The following is a 20,000-nucleotide window of genomic DNA, read 5'->3' as shown; positions in this document are numbered from 1 at the left end:
ATGAAAGAAAAGTGCAACACTCTCTTCTCATAAACATGCCAATGTTACTGTTAAAATTGATGAGTTATGAGTAGAAAGCTGTGCTGTGCCATTTCTTTCTCTATGGTTTATTACAACAAAAGAAAACCATGCAGGATTTATACATATACAATGATCATAATAATTAAAAGATGTTTCAAATATGTGCATATGTTTGCTGTGTCTAGTATTTTTATGGTATTTTGTCCTTAAGAGATGTAGATGGTGTCATACAGTATGCAATATCCAATTACTTGAAGCAGTTGTAACAACATATGCACTTCTCACCTAGATTAGTGACTCAAGGACTGCAATAATCTGCAATTAATATGAGGTGTTAAATTGAGACTGTTATATGGTAGAGTCAGAAGGAAAAAATCATGAATCACAATTTGTAGTGCAACTATACTAAGTTGGAAAAACAAATACTAAAGTGCAGCAGACAAAACTAAGGACAGCATCAAAAGGTCATCAGATGCCGATGCGAATAAGGATGCTGCAAAATTGCTTTCCGTCATATGTTTTTAGATGCCTTTGAGGTTTGAAAGTTTTTAATGCATAACAAACCAGAGACGGATACTGTTATTGGAGAGGTGCAGCTTTGTCTTGTGTATTAGTAGGTTTCAGGTCATGATAACAGATGGGGAGAGGCACAAAGTAGGTTAAGATGACACTGCTCTGAAAATAGGAAGATAGCCTAATGGTTAATAATATGATGCATTTTATTAAAGGCATGAAGGGGGAAGGAACTGGCTTCACTGTGTGGGGACCCTCACAGTGAGGACCCTCTGGGTTATATGTTGTTTGGACAAAGCAAGGAAAAAAACTTTTGATACAGCAGTAGCCTACAGAATACATAGGATTACATGTTTGAGGGGAACAACATGCAATTATTTCATGGATGTTGATTTCCCCTAATAGTATAGGGCAAATGGTTTCACAGTAGCCTGTGACACATGCATACGGTGTGACACATATGCGGTGACACATGCATACATGATTAGCTCATATTGGTTATCTTCACAGTTGCACACGTAATCAATGATGTTTACCATGTTACGTCACGAGTTTTCGGCTAGACTTTTTTTCCACCGGAGGCGATGCTATTTGGGTGCATGAACCTCGCGATATTGTTTCAACAAACGATGGATGACGTTCTATGTTCTGGTTATTCTCATAAGACAATTTAGACGCACTGCAGAGGCGTATGGAGGTTTGTGTCCCAAAATGTGAACTTTCATACAATTCTATGATCGGTGGTTGTTGTTTTATAGATTTTAAGAACAGATTTTGTGGTTTCCGTGTCCAGGTCACTGACAGTGATGCTCGTCTATGTTTGCTCTGTCGTTCCAAAAAGTAGCTTGATGAGTGTCCAAAGTAACAGTGGAAGTGGTGGAAGTTTAGAGGGGACGCCATCTTGGTCCCAGCTCTCCACGTCCCCAACACCGGGGCTGCTTTCTCAGCAACACAGTGCAGCACTGGCGAAGGCCAAGGAAGGTAACGTATAACGATATTGTTCTAACAAGTCTGCTCTTTTGGTTTCTTGGCGTGTTTTGTTCTACGTGCATCGGATGGAAAGAAAATCTGTCTCAACCGAGTTCTGCCGAGGCCACCGAGACCTATGAGCTAGTTAGCTGGCTAGCAAGCTAGCTCGCTAGCTACTGTAGTACAGTGCAGCTACTCCTGCTAGGTGTCCGTGTAATATGGAGAATCAAGTAAAAAAAAAAGAACATCAATGGGCTAACGTTATTGCTACAGAGAAGGTTGCTTTGCTGACGATAAATACAACAAGAGTTGTGTTGGTTGCATTGATGTTGCAGGATAAAAATGTGTTGGAAATTGCGCTTAACGTTATCCCACTGTGTAGTTTTACAGCTTTCGAGTAATAGTGGGACTTGGAAACAGTCATGTTAGTCCTCGTACTTGCTAGCAAAGATGTCTGATGATTAAAAAGGGTCGGGTCTTTTGACATCATGGTGGACTTCTGGATATTGTTTTACGAGGAGTTATGAGTGATGTATCCGGGAAAACTTTTCTGTTTATGGAATCAACATTTATCACATTGTTGCTGCTTTGTATTGGTAATGGTGGTCGACTCGCAACCCTCGTCGCCTTTTTTGGCATGGAGTGGAGATGACACCTTTCTAATTACATGAGTAGGCTATGCTGTCATGCATGCACCCTGCTGTGTCGTGATATGAAGAGGATTGTTAACGTAAATTGCACCGAATTAATTAATTGAATTATTTTCAAGTAGGCTAGCTAATAATGTTGCTCAGGGAGTTCATCATCTCCACTACCCAGCGTTTTGAATAGTCAAGATGTCTATACCCCCAACTCATACACTTGTCATGGAGTATCCATGCAACTGTCTATGGACTGTTTGGGAGCAGTCGCTCTCTGACATGCCTCTGTCATCTCAACGAGTTTAACCTGCCCCTTGCTAACACATTTGGGAGTCTTGATATTGATGTCACATGCTAGGTTACTGTGTCATTTTTTTTCTTCTTCTCGGAGACACTATAGGAAAAGATGAGTCTTTTGTTAAAGGCAGTGCACTTTTGGGCAGTCTGTTTTGAGCATTTTGGAAGTTTTTTTCCCCCTTGCTTTTTTTATTCAACGTATTGACATTTTTTTTATTGCATCCAACAAAAGTCAGGCAACATGACTCATTGTGTCAAGGCATTACCAAAAAGTGCCAGCGTGTTTATAGCAGAAATGTGGGTGTCAGTGGTTTGCGTTAATAGCCTTTTTGAAGTGCATGCTCATGTAGACATTGTGTGTGTGTGTGCACTGTTTTTTGCTTGGCTGTGCCAAGATATTTGTCCTACCTTCCACCAAGTATCTAGGCAAGAAAAGTGTGTGCTTGAGTCTACAATCTTTCTGTTGACTTCACTGCAGGGCAGCCAGTGTTGCTAGTTATTAATTTAGGTCTATGTTTCACAATTAAAATAAGATAACATAATTTCAATTGGGTTTGGTGGCCATTAGGCTACTTAGACACACACACACACACACACACACACACACACACTCTCCTCTGATGGGTCCATGGCAAGTGAGGGAAAATCCTCGAAGCTGTTCGTTTCCGTGCTGTTTTTCCTCCCAAGACGTAGCCAGGCAGCCAAGTGCTGTTTGCCACAAACAGGTGGGCATGCCCACAGCTGCCTCCCTCCTAGAACAGCACCGAGCTAAAATGACATGCCCAGCATTCTAAGGGTTCAACCGCTTGCATGTGCAGGGGCTTAAATTTGTTGCCTGTAAGTGCACTGAAGACTTATGCAGAATGCCAAAGAAAATGATGCCTTCTAGCATCTAGTGTGTGTGTGTGTGGGTTAGTGTTTGACTGAACAGGAAAGAAGGGTAGGAATAAACATAAGATGACTGTAAGGAAGGGGGAGAGAGACAGAGTTTTATCCTTAAATCTGAAAATATATTCCAATCCGAAGGGTAGGCCTATTCAATTGGGCATGTTATTTTTCTCCCCTGCTGTTTTATTTTGGTTATTTAGCAGAGAAGAGGCTAGCGTGTGCCCCGTAAATGCATCTAGTCTAGCTGTTGATGGTCAGGCTTTGGGAAGAATCTGTGTGTGTGTGTCACCTCTGCCTCTGTATGAAAGCCTGAAATGAATAATTTATCATTGCTGGAGCATTTCACCTCTGCCTGGCTCTGCCACCCCAGGCCCTCACCCAAATGGACATTCCCAAGCAGAACTCTCTTGTCCTCCTACTGTATCTCAGCAGGCTAGAGCCTTCTCTCTCTCTCTCCCTCCTGCTATCATTCTCTCCCTCCGTCACTCTCTCTGTCTCTCCTACCCTCTTACTTTCTCTCTCCATTCTGTGTTTTGCCTCTTTAATATGTGCCTCACTCCCGCTTGCTCTTGTCCTCTCTCTCTCTCTCTCTCTCTCTGTCTCTCACACACAAACTGGCACTTCTCTCCCTCTCTCTCTCTCTCTCTCTCTCGCTCTCTCTCACTCTCTCTCACACAGCCACACTGGTAATTCTCTCTCTCTCTCTCACAGACACACTGGGTAATTCTCTCTCTCTCTCTCTCTCTCTCTCTCTCTCTCTCTCTCTCTCTCTCTCGGCTGCCATTTTGTGTTTCCCAGGGATCTGGCCTCTCATCCATGTTGCGGCCGTATGGTAAGAAAGTTAGCTACTGCCTTTTGGCCGACACCACCGCTGCCGCCACACTCTGCCAGGAAATGTCTGCTCGTGGCCGGAAGGATCTCTGGGCCTCGGGATTGGCTGGCGGGAGCGCCCATCATATAGTTCTGTCAGCCCCTTGGTCAGTGATTGGCAGAAGAGCTGATGGCTCTCTCAGAATGACAGACAGGTGTCAGAGAGCGATTGATGGACAAGCCCACAACGCTGTGTGTACATAACGTGTGTGCAGTGTGCATCAGCAGCTATGATTAACTGGCCTTGTGTGTGTAAGAGAGAGAGTGTCGTTATGAAACCACTACGATAACCTTTCTCTCTGCCACCTAATGATGGCAGTTACACAACGGCCTGCAGAGTTGCCTTGGGTCATGTTCAATGCGAGCGGCTTGGCTGGAGGTGGCCCTGTTCTGGCATCGGAGGCAGCGAGCATCGTTCTCAAACGTCTCTGACGCTTTGTGCCTGTCCACACTAGAACTCAACCCCAGAGTTCTCAAACGTCACTGACGCTTTGTGTCTGTCCACACTAGAACTCAACCCCAGAGTTTTCAAAAGTCTCTGACAGTTTCTGTTCGTCCTCACTAGAAACGCAACCAGAGTTTTCGCCAGACTTTGCAAAACGCAACCAGTGGCGAACGTGTTTTCTCTGAAAAGTTGCATTTGAAAGATTTTGTGTAAACATTTCAGCTCAACCCTTTGTCCATCTCCCCTGCATGTTCACGGATAACCACATCCTCAAGCTGTGTGCAAGTGTTCACAAATGTTCACAGGAAATGTTTGCCTATGTTTGTCAATTTGAACGCACCTCAGGCGTTAACATGGCAGAATTGTAGCTTTTATCACATGGAAACGTAATATAGTGGATCATGTGGCTATGCACATGCTAATGTCCACACAAACACTGTTCTGGGACCAGCTCGGGTGTTCTCGGGATCAGTTGTGTGAGTGTGTAGAGGTGTGGAAAGGTGATGGATAGTAAAAGTGATTGTGGGACTTAGGAGAGGAACCAAAATGGAGGGGATCAGGTGTGTGAGTGTGTAAAGGTGTGTTCTCGGGATCAGGTGTGTGAGTGTGTTCTCGGGTGTGTTCTCGGGTTCAGGTGTGTGAGTGTGTAAAGGTGTGTTCTCGGGATCAGGTGTGTGAGTGTGTTCTCGGGATCAGGTGTGTGAGTGTGTAAAGGTGTGTTCTCGGGATCAGGTGTGTGAGTGTGTAAAGGTGTGTTCTTGGGATCAGGTGTGTGAGTGTGTAGAGGTGTGGAAAGGTGATGGATAGTAAAAGTGATTGTGTGACTTAGGAGAGGAACCAAAATGGAGGGTTGACGTCAGTCGGCATGTGGAGACCTAAAAAAAGCGGAGCACAGAGGTTATACCTTTATTCTCTTGTGGAGAGAGGGAGGGAGAGAAGGAGAGAGGGAGGGAGGGAGAGAAGGAGAGAAGGAGAGAGGGAGAGAGGGAGGGAGGGAGAGAAGGAGAGAGAGAAGGAGAGAGAGAAGGAGAGAGAGAAGGAGAGAAGGAGAGAGGGAGGGAGGGAGGGAGAGAAGGAGGGAGGTACGGAGGGAGAGAGGGAGAGAGAGAGGGAGAGAAGGAGGGAGGTACGGAGGGAGAGAGGGAGAGAAGGAGAGAGAGAGGGAGAGAAGGAGAGAGGGAGAGGGAGAGAAGGGGAGTGATAAAAAGAAAGGTGGAAGAGAAGGAGGCAAACAGGAACAGAGACGGAGTGAAAAGTGTGTGTGTGTGTGTGTGTGTGTGTGAGAGAGAGAGATGGGGAGAGAGGCACACTTTTTTTCTGGCAAATAAGGGTAGACATGTTGAGCACAAATTGGTTCCTAGGAGACGTGTGTGTGCGTGTGCGTGTGCGCGTGCGCGTGCGCGTGCGCGCGCTCATATGTTGGCTTGAGTCGTATGACACGGTGATTGGCCATTGATCCCGTCCCTCCTGTGGGTGCCTCCGGTATTTAAGTGCGACCGTCACTTCCCTGTGACGACGACTCCAGAGGCTGTCACACGGCGGCTAATTGCTGGGCTGCCTGCCCCCCCCCACCCCCCACACACACACACACACACACACACACACGGCTGCAGCCTGATGCTTCACTTCACATAGGTGAGCATGATGTCAGCATTGCTGTCAATCATGCAACACCTCCTGCCTCTGCGTTCCACTGCTCCTCAATACTCATCCCTCCACCAATCCATCTAGTCACACACACACACACACACATAGAATCTGGCACCCTGCCCCCCCTTCCCCTCCCCACACACACACACACACACACTGTATGATTTGTGATTTTTTGTGATACATATTCATCTGCTTAACACTGGGGCCATAATACATCGTTATGGAAGATGAAGTGCCAATCTAACAGCCTCTCTCTCTCTCTCTCTCTCTCTCTATCACTATTTCCCCATCACTCTCTCTTGTTTTTTATCATCCTTCTGGGAAGGGATTTACGATGGTCTTCATTTTGTCTTTAGTGTATCTGATGGAAGGGGGGGGTGCTCACCTTGTGCCTTAATGCAGCATGGGTAGTTAAAACACACCTCACATGATGATCCCTGTAAAATCACCCCAGTCACACACACACACACACACACACACTATGTTTAAGATGATACTCCCGAGTGCATTTCCACTTTCTGTCTTACCCCACTCACTCACTTACACACTCACCCTCATTTGTAATATGCTAACGGACAAACTTTGCGGCTTTGCTGGTTCGCTCACGCGGGATTTGTTTACTCGTCTGTTTGTTTATTTTTACTCCTGACGTCATGATGATGTCGCCCAGGGCGAACTGCGATCTGGCAGGCCCCTCCTGTGGTCATGACTCTTACATGACATTTCTCAGGTTACCGTGGTGCCAGTGTCCTCCTGGGCTCCTGCGGAACCTTTGGGGTTCAGTCACCAATTCACCTGACCAGAGTCACTACTTCATGCAGAAGCTCTGGAATGCGTCTAAAAACCTTGAAATGTGCATTTTAAACAGAAGTCTGTTTGTTATTTCTTGGGAGACAGTGTACACAGTTTCAAATCCCTTGTGAAATGCCGTGAAATTTTTTCTTCCTCATTAAACACAGATATTGTGTCGTAGATGAATCTTTTGTAATGCATTGAGTATTGCTGAATCATGATATTGTCGTTATCGTGTGCACGGTATTGTGACGGTATCAATTTGTAAGTTACTCTGCGCTTCCCACTAAGTTGATTTGTGAGCTGTGTGTGTGTGTGTGTGTTTCTGTGTTTGGATATTGCAGAATGATGTGTTTATGAAGCTGCTCGAGGTGTGTGTGTGTGTGTGTTTCTGCATGTCTGTCTGTATGTGTGCTTCTAAGGGTGTCTGTGGGAGAGAGAGTGGGCAAGTGTGTTCTCAGCTGTTGATGTGGTGCGTAGCCATCTTGGTTTCATGTGTTACACTAGAGTGTCCATTAAAACTTGTGTGTTTATTATGCGCCGCATCTTGATGTGTTTGTATCTACACCTGGATATGTGTGCATGTCTGTGTTTTACATTTATGTGTTTGTTTATTTATAGCCGACATGTTTAAGAGTGATTGTGTGTTTCCGAAGCCTAAAACAGTGTTCCTGTGTTGGTCATGTGTTTCCCTGTGAGTGTCTGTATGTTCTATTTGTGTGTGTGTCTGTGTATGTCTGTGTGTGTGTGTTTGTGTTTGTTTGTGTGTGTGTGTGTGTGTGTGTGTGTGTGTGTGTGTTGTGTGCTGGTGAAATCTAGAGTGTCAGTGGTACCCCCTCCCTCCCCTCCGCCTCCCACCCTGTCTCTGCAGCCAGACTGGCATTCATCATGGCTGCCTTGGAACTCTCCTCTGTACCTGAGACCTCTCTTCCCAGGAGGGTTAGTCTTTTCTCTCTTCTCTCTCTTGCCCGCACTCTCTCTCTCTCTCTCTCTCTCTCTCTCTCTCTCTCTCTCTCTCTCGCCCGCACTCTCTCTTCTCTCTCTCGCTCCCTCTCCCTCTCTCTCACTTTGTCTAATTATCCCCTCCCCCTCTTTGCATCCCTCTTGTTCTATCTCTCTCTCCCTGACACACTCTCTCTCTCCCTGACTCTCTCTCTCTCTCTCTCTCTCTCTCTCTCTCTCTCTCTCTCTCTCTCTCTCTCTCTCTCTCTCTCTCTCTCTGGCAGTGAAACAGAGCAGGGTTTGTGTTGCCTGCTTGCTTGTAGCCATGGCCAGTGGTGTCTGTGTGAAACCTCAAGAAATGACACTGCTCTCCACTTCAGCCCTCTGCACTCGGACACGCACACACACACATACATGTACATGCACGCACACACAAACATGTCCACACACGCGCACACACACACACACATACATGTACATGTACACGTACATGCACGCACACACATACATGTCTGCACACACACACACACACACATACATGTACATGTACACGCGCGCATACACACACGCACACATACATGCATGTGCACGCACACACATACACACACATACATGTACACAGACACACATGCGCATAGGAGAAGAGCGAGAGAGTGACATGGGGGGGGTAAACAAAGAGAAGGAAAGGTAGAGAAGAAATTGAGCAGAGCAGAAAACATGTTTAGGGCTGAAGAGGTCAGAGACAACCCTCTGGGAGAAAAAGAGGGAGAGACGACCAGACAGAAAGAGAGGGAGGGGGGATAAGGAGAGAGAGTGAGAGAGAGAAAGCAAGAGCGGGAGTCGTGTATCTCTGTCCGTTCACCCTTCCCCTCCAGAGTTCATCTAGGATAGGGATGTAGGGATGCCCCGTGCGTGTGTGTGTTTATGTGCGCACGCATTTGTGCTTGTATGAGTAGTATGACAGTGGTGTTTTTTCATGTGTAAATCTGCAGATGACAAGCCTCTTGTTCGTTCATTGTTTACCATCCACAGCAGCATGACTTGCCTGTCAAAGAGCATAATTTCCCCTCACAGCGTCAAGAGCACAGAGGCACTGGTAACATGATATTTATAGAAAGGGGGGGGGGGGGGGGGGGGTAAAGGAGTGATTGAAGGCATCATTAAGGCAGTGTGCAGTACGTCTCTCTTCAGGTAACACCCCCAGGACCTTGTCCCAGTTTCAGATCCCCTGTGTGTGTGTGTGTGTGTGTGTGTGTGTGTGTGTGTGTGTCTCTAAGCCAGATAACAACACCAGGCGGGGGTCCCAGAAGGGCTCAGACCCCAGGCGGGAATCCCCTAAACCCTCCCCCACCCCAACCTCCATCCGTTGCCCCCCAAACAGCCAGTAGCCCTTACCCCAATGGCCACCTCGCTCACCACACAAGCGGCCTTTCACGACCCCCTCGGCTGCAACACAAGAGCCCATGCCCATGACTCCAGCTCAGCAGATCAAAGACAACTCCTGTTCGGAACACTGGCCCCATTCCAAACAGCCCCCTAGTTCCCATCTCTAAGGACACCATTATGACATCACTCGAATGGAACCCTCACGGACCTCTGACAGCCTGGGAATGGAGGAGGGGTAAACAGGAGAGCACAGACCACACTCTGGAGTGGGTTGCCTTGCACAGCCTCCCAAGTTGACCAGAGGGAGGCTAGTCAGAGCTGTGTGGGTCATAAACTTGCCTCGACCTTAAATCACTGAAGAGATGCCACCCTGACCCAGAGCTGTGGGCTGTGGTTGTTTAGATCACTGGTCCATCCTCCATCGACGTGGACGCAGCCGCACTGCTCGTGTTCGCACGAGTGACGGCAGTGCAGTGAGCATCATAGAGATGCACTCGGTGGGCACTTGTGGACGAATATGCTGTGGTGTGTCATTTGGTGTACCGACAGTTCTTATGATTTTTACCTGCTGTAGTCACGCATAAAGCACAACACACACACACTGGACACACAAATTGTAGTGTGAAGGAAAGGCAAAAGCTCTGCTTCTGTGCAGTAAGTACAGACAGTGGGTGTGTGTGTGTGGGGGGGGGGGGGCTCCAGTATGTGTACCCCAGCTACTGGTCAACAGATGCTTCACACAGAGGGGGTTTCTTTGTCACCCCCAACCCCCCTGAAACACACATGCACGCAGACACACACATGCTATGCAGAAGATGAGCCTCAGTCTACATGCTCCTGGGAAGTGTGGAATGTAGAGTTGGTTGAAATAAGTGAAAAGTTTGGTTCCAAAACGCTAAATCTCCATTTTTAAAAACATAAAAAAGTTGTGTAATTCAATTGTTTATTTCTTTCATATCCATACATTCGGCAATATGTTTATATTGTGTGGAAACATATTTTCATTCTATTCTGTCCAAAGAGAGAAAAATACGACTCTCGTCGTGTGCGTGTGAAAGAGAGAGAGATGCAATGCGATGCACAGTGATGTGTACATTGACCTTTCTTTGCTTCAGGCTGTACATGTGTGTTAGTGAGAGTATATGTGTGAGTGTGTAGTCTACTTTAGCGTTTATGTGTGTGTGTGTGTGTGTGTGTGTGTGTGTGTGTGTGTGTGTGTGTGTGTGTGTGTGTGTGTGTTTAAGTGCTGGGTGAGTGTGCTTTGCCAGTGCTGCAGGGGTATGTGTGTGTTAGAGAGAGAGAGAGAGAGAGAAAAAGAGGGCGATGTAAGGTGTGTGTGTGTGTGCACAGGCTTGTGGGTAATGCCTGAATGACCCGGTGATGTGTACATTGGCCTGTCACAGGGGGGCATATGTGCTCACTGATCAGCTAGGAAAGGTCACTGGGTGAGAGTGTGCTTAAGGGATCATGAGGTCAGTGCAGTGAGTGTGTGCGCGTGCGTGTGGTGCGCGTGCGTATGCGTCCGCGAACGTGCAGGGGCGTACACATGTAGGGCACAAGTTGTCTATAGCAGTGGTCTGGTGACCCCCCCCCCCCCCCCCCCCCTAAAAACATTGGCCAAGTCTCGCAACCCCCCCACCCCCCCCCCCCCACCCCCTCCAACTGGCAATGGGTTTTTACTTTGGAAAATGTTACCGAAATGGTCTTCTCTCATAGCCTATGTCAACACCAAAGCCATTAACGTCAATGGCGAAAAACGGCTGCGCAGTGTTCTGTTACTGGTAAGCTTGTGTACAGCATCTTCAAGGTCATCATTACAAGAGGCAGAAGTTTGAGTTTGCGTAAACAGAGCATCACACTTTCAAAGCAACATTATGGAAACACTGAATTGGAAGCCTACATCTACTGAATATCCCAGTTTGTAAGCATGTTGGTCTTAAAACCTTTAGAAAGATGTATTTCTTCAGACTGCAAATCATTTTGCGACCCCCCTCCCATATTTTTGGTGATCTCCAGTTTAAGAATCACTGGTCTTTAGGCTGATTCAGTAAGTTTGTAAGAATTACTGACCCTGTGTGTGTCTATGTCGGGGTGTTTTCTCATGTTGTGTGTAAAGCCACCATGGGTCTGAAAGTGTATCTGTGACTGTGTGTGTCTATGTTGGGGTGTTTTCTCATGTTGTGTGTAAAGCCACCATGGGTCTGAAAGTGTATCTGTGACTGTGTGTGTCTATGTCGGGGTGTTTTCTCGTGTTGTGTGTAAAGCCACCATGGGTCTGAAAGTGTATCTGTGACTGTGTGTGTCTATGTCGGGGTGTTTTCTCATGTTGTGTGTAAAGCCACCATCTGTGACTGTGTGTGTCTATGTCGGGGTGTTTTCTCATGTTGTGTGTAAAGCCACCATCTGTGACTGTGTGTCTATGTCGGGGTGTTTTCTCATGTTGTGTGTAAAGCCACCATCTGTGACTGTGTGTGTCTATGTCGGGGTGTTTTCTCATGTTGTGTGTAAAGCCACCATCTGTGACTGTGTGTGTCTATGTTGGGGTGTTTTCTCATGTTGTGTGTAAAGCCACCATCTGTGACTGTGTGTGTCTATGTTGGGGTGTTTTCTCATGTTGTGTGTAAAGCCACCATGGGTCTGAAAGTGTATCTGTGACTGTGTGTGTCTATGTCGGGGTGTTTTCTCATGTTGTGTGTAAAGCCACCATCTGTGACTGTGTGTGTCTATGTCGGGGTGTTTTCTCATGTTGTGTGTAAAGCCACCATCTGTGACTGTGTGTGTCTATGTTGGGGTGTTTTCTCATGTTGTGTGTAAAGCCACCATGGGTCTGAAAGTGTATCTGTGACTGTGTGTGTCTATGTCGGGGTGTTTTCTCATGTTGTGTGTAAAGCCACCATCTGTGACTGTGTGTCTATGTCGGGGTGTTTTCTCATGTTGTGTGTAAAGCCACCATCTGTGACTGTGTGTCTATGTCGGGGTGTTTTCTCATGTTGTGTGTAAAGCCACCATCTGTGACTGTGTGTGTCTATGTCGGGGTGTTTTCTCATGTTGTGTGTAAAGCCACCATCTGTGACTGTGTGTGTCTATGTTGGGGTGTTTTCTCATGTTGTGTGTAAAGCCACCATCTGTGACTGTGTGTGTCTATGTTGGGGTGTTTTCTCATGTTGTGTGTAAAGCCACCATGGGTCTGAAAGTGTATCTGTGACTGTGTGTGTCTATGTCGGGGTGTTTTCTCATGTTGTGTGTAAAGCCACCATCTGTGACTGTGTGTGTCTATGTCGGGGTGTTTTCTCATGTTGTGTGTAAAGCCACCATCTGTGACTGTGTGTGTCTATGTCGGGGTGTTTTCTCATGTTGTGTGTAAAGCCACCATCTGGGACTGTGTGTGTCTATGTCGGGGTGTTTTCTCATGTTGTGTGTAAAGCCACCATCTGTGACTGTGTGTGTCTATGTCGGGGTGTTTTCTCATGTTGTGTGTAAAGCCACCATCTGTGACTGTGTGTGTCTATGTCGGGGTGTTTTCTCATGTTGTGTGTAAAGCCACCATCTGTGACTGTGTGTGTCTATGTCGGGGTGTTTTCTCATGTTGTGTGTAAAGCCACCATCTGTGACTGTGTGTGTCTATGTCGGGGTGTGACAACGCAAAGGTCTGAATCAGTTGGTCCGCTCATTAAACGCACTTTCCCCGCACAGCTCTGTCCAATACCAAGTCTATATCATTTCCAATTGAGCCTGTATGTGTATATGGAGCAGTGGTGTGTTTACAAAAATACAAAAATATTAATTCAGAAATAAAAAATGAAGAAAAATGCATGATGTTGTGAGAGGCATTGGTGGCAGAAGCAAAAAATGTCTTCTCTCCGGTAGGATATGTCGACGCCAAAGGCATTAGTGTCAATGGCAGCTTTTGACAATTATTTAATATCATGGCCACTTCCGGTTTTGGGACGGTGAAAACAAGCACCATGGACACTCACTCAATCCAGCTGTCGTCAACTTCAGACTGTAGCACTTGCCATTCTGTTTAGCTCACAAGAATAGCCCTATGACATTTCCAGTGAACAAATGCAACCATGTGGTTTTGTTTTCACTGAATGCAGCCTATAAACTGCCGAGAGGAAATGACATGGCCACAATGTCGAATCTGATTTGTTATTTTCCAATATTTCACCAGTCCAGCACTCATCCAATGTATGTAGGGCTATAACTGGCACTCCTGGGGCAAGAGAAGGCTGCATTCTGCCACTGAGAAGCTCGTGCACCTCATCTTGGAGCTCAAAGGTTATCTCTAGAAGAGCAGATAGAGATTTGAGTCATGGAAACACTGTGAATTGGAGGCCTGCATCTAGGGCTGCTGAAAATCTCTGTTTATTTAAACATTTGCAACCCCCACACACACACACACACACACACACACACACACACACACACACACACACACACACACACACACACACACACACACACGTTTTTTGGCGATGTTGAATACCTGCACTCACAGATGTTGTTCTGCTCTAGTTCTAGTGATAACTTAACTGAACAGCAACTTGTGGACACCAACAGTTCTCGGGCGTTTGACCTGGTGTTGTCACTCGTAAAACAACACACACACACACACACACACACACACACACACACACACACACACACACACACACACACACACCAGTAGGTCTGGACAGTAGATGGACTTTCACACAAAATCAAACATGTTTGTTGGCTAGGTAAGTAAAAAGTTAGTTCTTAGAAATTAGGCTAGCAAGAAAACATTCAGAATTGCACATTTGCAACTGGTAGCAAGCTGTGTTTGGTGTGTGTGTGTGTGTGAGTTTGAATTTTTTGTATAGAGCCACTAAATAAGTCTGTCCCTGTTGATCTCTCACTCTCTGTGTGTGTGTGTGTGTTTGTGTGTGTCTGTGTGTGTGGTGTTTACATGTGAGGCACCAGCCCTTTTGTGAGTCTCGCTCTCTGCCTGAGGGTTTGGTAGAGCCTGTGGTTGCACCCTTGCTGGAGAGCAAATGACAGGATGAAAGGAGCAATGAGAGATAGATGAAAACTAGAAGAAATGCTCTAAAGCACTCACTTTCTCCCTCCCTCCTTCTCTCCCTCTTTCCCTTTCTACTTCGTGCTCTCTCTCTCTTCCTTCCTCCCCATCTCTTTTCATCTCTTCCTTTCTCTCTCTTCCTCCCTCTTTTCCTCCCTCTCCTCTCCTCCCTCCATCCCTCTCTCCATCCCTTCCTTCCTGTGTCAGTGTGGGCCTCTGTGCTGAAATACGACTCACTGGGCTGTTTTATGACATGGCGTCCTCACTCCCTCCAGAATCTTCCAGGAATCTGAAATGGTCGTCTTTCATACATAATAAAACAATGCATTCCACACAAAATCCACTGTGTGTGTGTGTGTGTGTCTGTCTGTCTGTTTGTGCGTGCCCAAGTTTGTGTGTGTGAGCGCGCTGCGCAACCGTGTGTGTGTATTTGCATATAGCGTGTGTTTGTGTGTGCCTCTTTAAAGATGAATTACGATGAAATGCCGTGATTTAGCAGGACTTAAAAGTGTGAGGCGGAGCAGCGTCCTGTGGGAACCTCGGGAAGGACACAGGCTCTGAATGCGGCGCCAATTAAGAGCCCCAGAAAAGAGAGCGGGAGACGGAGAGAGCAAAGAGGGTGGTAAACTGGCGGACGGACCAAGAGAAAATTGCTCTCAGCTGGGATGCAGTGTGTGTGTGTGTGTGTGTGTGTTAGGGGAAGGCACAATCCTTTCATTAACTCCTCTTAATCTGTCTCTCGCTCTCTTCCCCTTTTCCCTTCTTCCACCCTGCCACTCAGTTAGCGTAGCCGCCGCTAGCCCTTTTCCCTTCTTCCACCCTGCCACTCTGTTAGCGTAGCCGCCGCTAGCCCTTTTCCCTTCTTCCACCCTGCCACTCAGTTAGCGTAGCCGCCGCTAGCCCTTTTCCCTTCTTCCACCCTGCCACTCAGTTAGCGTAGCCGCCGCTAGCCCTTTTCCCTTCTTCCACCCTGCCACTCTGTTAGCGTAGCTGCCGCTAGATCTGGGCAATACCCCACTGGAGTCTAAGGGCCTGTCCACACGGAGACGCTTTTTAGGTTAAACGCAGAGGTTTTGCTTCGTCTTGGCCGAGCGTCCTAACGAATCCTGTAAACGCACTGCCCGAAACCGCACTTTTTTGAAACCTGGTCCCAGAGTGGAAAAATCTGAAACCGTAGCCCGTTTGAATTCGTTTAGACAGCGAAACCGCACATCCTGCTTGTGTATTGATGATGTCATCGCCACACCTCAGCTGCCCTGGACTTGCACTTATAGTATGGCCTAACAATACTAGTTTTCATACATGACATTACCTACGATTACACTCCGTAAGATAAATATCACAACTGGTGCTGCGCAGCGCCGATAGCTTATGACTTGGTGGACTGAACACTGTTTTTCCCGGTGTTTTTCCCGGTCTAGCTACTGTCAGTGACGCGAGAGAACTTAAGTTATTAGGAAAGTGCGGTGTAAGTTTAGGCTACATTCATTTGTGCGTAGTGCCAGTGTCATTCATTTATTTTACATGTCTTACAACATATATACATGCATTCACAGTCGAGTGAAATCAGATATAAGCATACAAAGACGCTTAGAACTCACATTAAGCCGATTGTAGCACACTGAATGCAAATATGCGCGATTTGATGCAGGCAAAAGTAATGTGAATCACGGACTATCCTGCAACCAAAGAAAGTAAAGGTGATTAGTAGGCCTACCTGCGTTAGCCAAATAAAGGACGGGACTGCACCCTTCACAAACCGTAAAATAAAGTTTATTAGTTTTACAGTTGACTACAGTTGACAGTTCACCATCAGTCCACACAAACAATTCTGGTTTCCTTGCACTAGCCAAAGCGCAAGTTTTGGTCAATTTCTGTAAAGAAACAGTGCGACCTATAGGCCTGGGGAATTAAGTAACTTGTTGAGTCGTGTTGAGATGGATCCGTTTGGACGCAAATATTCTTGATACGGTTCCAGGGAAGACGGAGGAAAAAAAGATCGGTTTGGTACGTGTGGACTAGGCCTAAGTCTGCACAAGGTTTCATTCAGGTTGAAGGGTGTTTGGTCCTTGCATGTGGCCTTGGTTCAGGGTTCAGGCCCTGGTCTTCATAAAACGCCTAGAGACCGTTTAAGTGATTACTACAGCTGCATAACTACAATTTGCACTACATTGTAAATATCTTTCAACGGATCATGTGCCTCACTGCTCTTATTAGTAGTTTTGGTAACACTTTACTTGACGGGTGAGTTCATAACACATTCATAGCAGCTGACATAAACTGCACATAAAGCATTTCATGACTGTTTCATGAGACATGACTCAACATTCATACCAAACTTTTCATGAATGTGGGAGACAGAACAACAAGATCTTAGCAACATTAGCATGCTGCACATATTTGTTTAAAACTCTTGGTTTCAAATTGACTGATCATCTCAATACCAATGTTTCCCAAAAGTGCCTGTACCAAGGAGAACAAGTATTACCTTGAAACCTAAACACACATGGGGAAACTGAACAGTCCAATCAGTAGACTATGATAAGCTAGCCAACTATGCTACTTTGTTTACAATATTTCCAGGCTTCAACCACACAGCTGAATTAAAGAGGGAGAGTTGTAATATAAATAGTAGGCCTATAGTGTGCCATACCTATAGGCTAATCTGCATAAAGTGCTGTCATAAATATCAGACATTCAGTATTCTCTCTTTTTATATCGGGATATAAAATAATACAGATATATTCGATTATATTGTAATCCTCTGGTGTTCTAAGGTAGGCTATTGAAATGTTATTTAAAAAAATTGGAAAATAGCTCTTTATTTGATTATCATAAAAATGTGTTTTCTATACAGATATATCAACATCGGTATCGGCCATAACAGCAATATTAATATCGGTATCGGCCACAATTTTCACATCGGTGCATCACTAGCTATAATTTGATTTCTTGCATTGTCGCTGTGTCGTAGTCGTCTGACTTTGAGTCTAAACGAAATGAAATTGATTCTGTGCTACGGGTCAGGTCTGGCCCGGGCCCGGGCCCGGCCTAGACATTGCAGCTCTTTGGCCTACCTTTCTCATCTCGAAGGGGCCTTCGGTCTGTGTGCTTCACCATGTGACCATTTCTGCTGTCTGAGTGAAAGGTCAACAGTAGGGCTAAAAAGATTCGAATTACTCGAATAACTCGATTACAAAAAATACTCGAGGCAAAAACCCTGCCTCGAAGCCTCGATAAATTCCTATGATGCGCACTATACGCACAGGTATCTGATTGTTCCACACGGACTGTTGTTCAGGAAGCACACCACTAGCGCGTGAATCGTGATGCATTCTGAATTTAGCTGGCACGATTGCGGAGTCAAGATGTCCATAAATGACAGAGAATGTCTATAAAGTTTTCAAGTTTTTACTCCATACTGTTTCACCAAGCGTCTATAATGTAGGCTATCTATCAATTTATCTACCCTATCTATCTATCTATCTATCTATCTACGTAGCCTGTTGGCTGATTTTAATCACATACTGTATTTGTAGCGATGTCGTGATATAATGTTTAGCTTTGATGTTTTTAAGTAGCCTAGTAAACTTATTCACGTTCAATTGCAAGACAGTATGCCTAAAAAAGAACCCCTCACATGCATGCACCCTCATCTTCCCTCACGCACCGCACGCGTGCACACACACACACACACACACACACACACACACACACACACACACACACACACACACACACACAGGTTGCTAGGTTACCATAGCAAATGGTAACCTAGCCATAGCAAATGGTAACCTAGGGCTCACCCCAGAAATAATTTTTTTAGTAGCCTAATGATAAAATTATTTGTTAGTAGCCTAATGGTAGGCTATTTTTAGTAATGGTGAAATTATTTGTTAGTAGCCTAATGCCAAATGCTGCAGGTGTAGAAATCTACATAAAACAGATATTTACTTTGATATCAGGTCTAGATTAGAGCCTGTTGTGCATATTAATACATTAAATTGCTTCCCCTCTTCTCCCTCCCATTACTTAACAACATAATATGGACAGCTTTGTTCACCCAGCTAAGTCATGCACAAGAGGTTGCAATTTTACAGAGAACATTTTGAACATTATTTAATTGTTGGCACTGGCACTTATAAACACTAAATGGGTAAATTGCAATAAATGGGCTTAGTTTTGGAGCCAAATGTTGGAGTTAGAATAAATACCTCTGTGCCAATTGCTTGATCATTTTACAGCAATGTCATTTTCGTTATGCATTATTTGTTTTGGTCGTTTAAAAATGCAAAAAAAAAAAATATCCGATTAATCGATCGATAAAGTGCTAGATTAATCGATTACAAAAAGAAACGATAGCTGCAGCCCTAGTCAACAGTGTCCTAATCCATAGCCTAGATTTGACGTTCTTGAGAGACTGAGATTGTGATTGTGAATGATGAGAGTGTCGTCGTGGAATATGGAATGATGAATAGCAGAAGATATGAAAGTGGGTGTGCGTGCGGGTGCATGTCCGTGTACGTGTGGTTATGATTGATTTTTAAAAGTGTAGAATTCGTAGTAGAGGAGTATTTTGTGTTGAGATGGAGTGATATTTATTATGTTCACTATCGCTTTGATGATCCGTGTGTGTGTGTAAATCCACTTCATGTGAAAGGTGAAGTGGGCATAGGATCAGGCAACTGGAGGTCAAGGCCCAGATAGCGGTTGATATGGTAATGAGAGCAGTATGTGGTGGTTAATGCAGGGTTAATGATGGTAGCACACTGAGTGAAAGTATAGTGTGTGTGTGCGCGTCATGTATAGTGTGTGTGTGCGTCAGTCATGTATAGTGTGTGTGTGTCATGTATAGTGTGTGTGCGTCATGTATATAGTGTGTGTGTCATGTATAGTGTGTGTGTGTGTGCGCGTCATGTATAGTGTGTGTGCGTCATGTATAGTGTGTGTGTGTGATGGTAGCACACTGACTTTCTAAGATCAAGGAGACCGAGTGCAGCCGCAGCAAGTCCAGCTATGCTACCCTCCTGTCTTCTCTCTCCCTGCCCCCTCCCATGGTCCACTCTTCCAACTATTCTACCCTCCTGTCTTCTCTCTCCCTGCCCCCTCCCATGGTCCACTCTTCCAACTATTCTACCCTCCTGTCTTCTCTCTCCCTGCCCCCTCCCATGGTCAACTATTTCAACATCACTGCTCTCCTCGATTTAACTGTTTCGGTGATCAGTCAGTAAAGCTATACATGCGATCTGATGAAGGCCTTGTAGGCCGAAACGTTATCGCCTATTAAATGTTTTTTAGTGTGCGGCACTTCTTTCTCTGACTTAAGTTATACACACCGGTAGCCAGCACCTCATCTTGGTGTGCGTTACATCTCCCCTCCATACAGTCAGTAAAGGTAAACAGAAGTTGTTTTGTTGAACTAGCTGATTAGCCTAATTAGCTCGCTTGCCACCACTGGCTAGACACTGCAGTCAAAAGGTTAGCGGTTTGGCCGTCACGCCACCGAGGCGAAATTTCACTGGCCGAAAATCGCGAAGTG

The 20,000-nt window shown here is 45.7% G+C and overlaps 2 protein-coding genes across 7 annotated transcripts in view; both read left to right on the top strand.

Moving 5' to 3' along the window:
- The window catches only part of mettl8 (methyltransferase 8, methylcytidine), a 13,713-nt gene extending 13,525 nt beyond the window's left edge, over positions 1-188 (top strand). For both annotated transcript variants that reach the window (XM_042077434.1, XM_042077427.1), the window contains exon 9: positions 1-188. This exon is cut by the window's left edge and continues 716 nt beyond it. The gene's annotated coding sequence lies outside the window, so the exon portion shown is untranslated.
- An 880-nt stretch (positions 189-1,068) lies between these two features.
- Positions 1,069-20,000, top strand: part of tlk1a (tousled-like kinase 1a) — a 28,926-nt gene continuing 9,994 nt past the window's right edge. For 3 of the 5 annotated variants that reach the window (XR_006026254.1, XM_042077558.1, XM_042077579.1), the window contains exons 1-2: positions 1,069-1,231; positions 1,328-1,515. Coding sequence is in view for 4 of the 5 variants with exons in the window: in XM_042077558.1 (XP_041933492.1) it covers positions 1,341-1,515 (175 nt within the window). In the remaining variant the exon portion in view is untranslated. The remainder of the gene's footprint in view (positions 1,232-1,327; positions 1,516-20,000) is intronic. The other 2 variants (XM_042077571.1, XM_042077565.1) reach the window with 2 other exon arrangements.

Source organism: Alosa sapidissima, chromosome 2 (genome assembly GCF_018492685.1).
Source record: "Alosa sapidissima isolate fAloSap1 chromosome 2, fAloSap1.pri, whole genome shotgun sequence".
NCBI classification, from domain to species: Eukaryota; Metazoa; Chordata; class Actinopteri; order Clupeiformes; family Clupeidae; genus Alosa; species Alosa sapidissima.
Note: the sequence above shows the minus strand (reverse complement) of the source record. Positions and strands in the feature narration are given on the sequence as shown.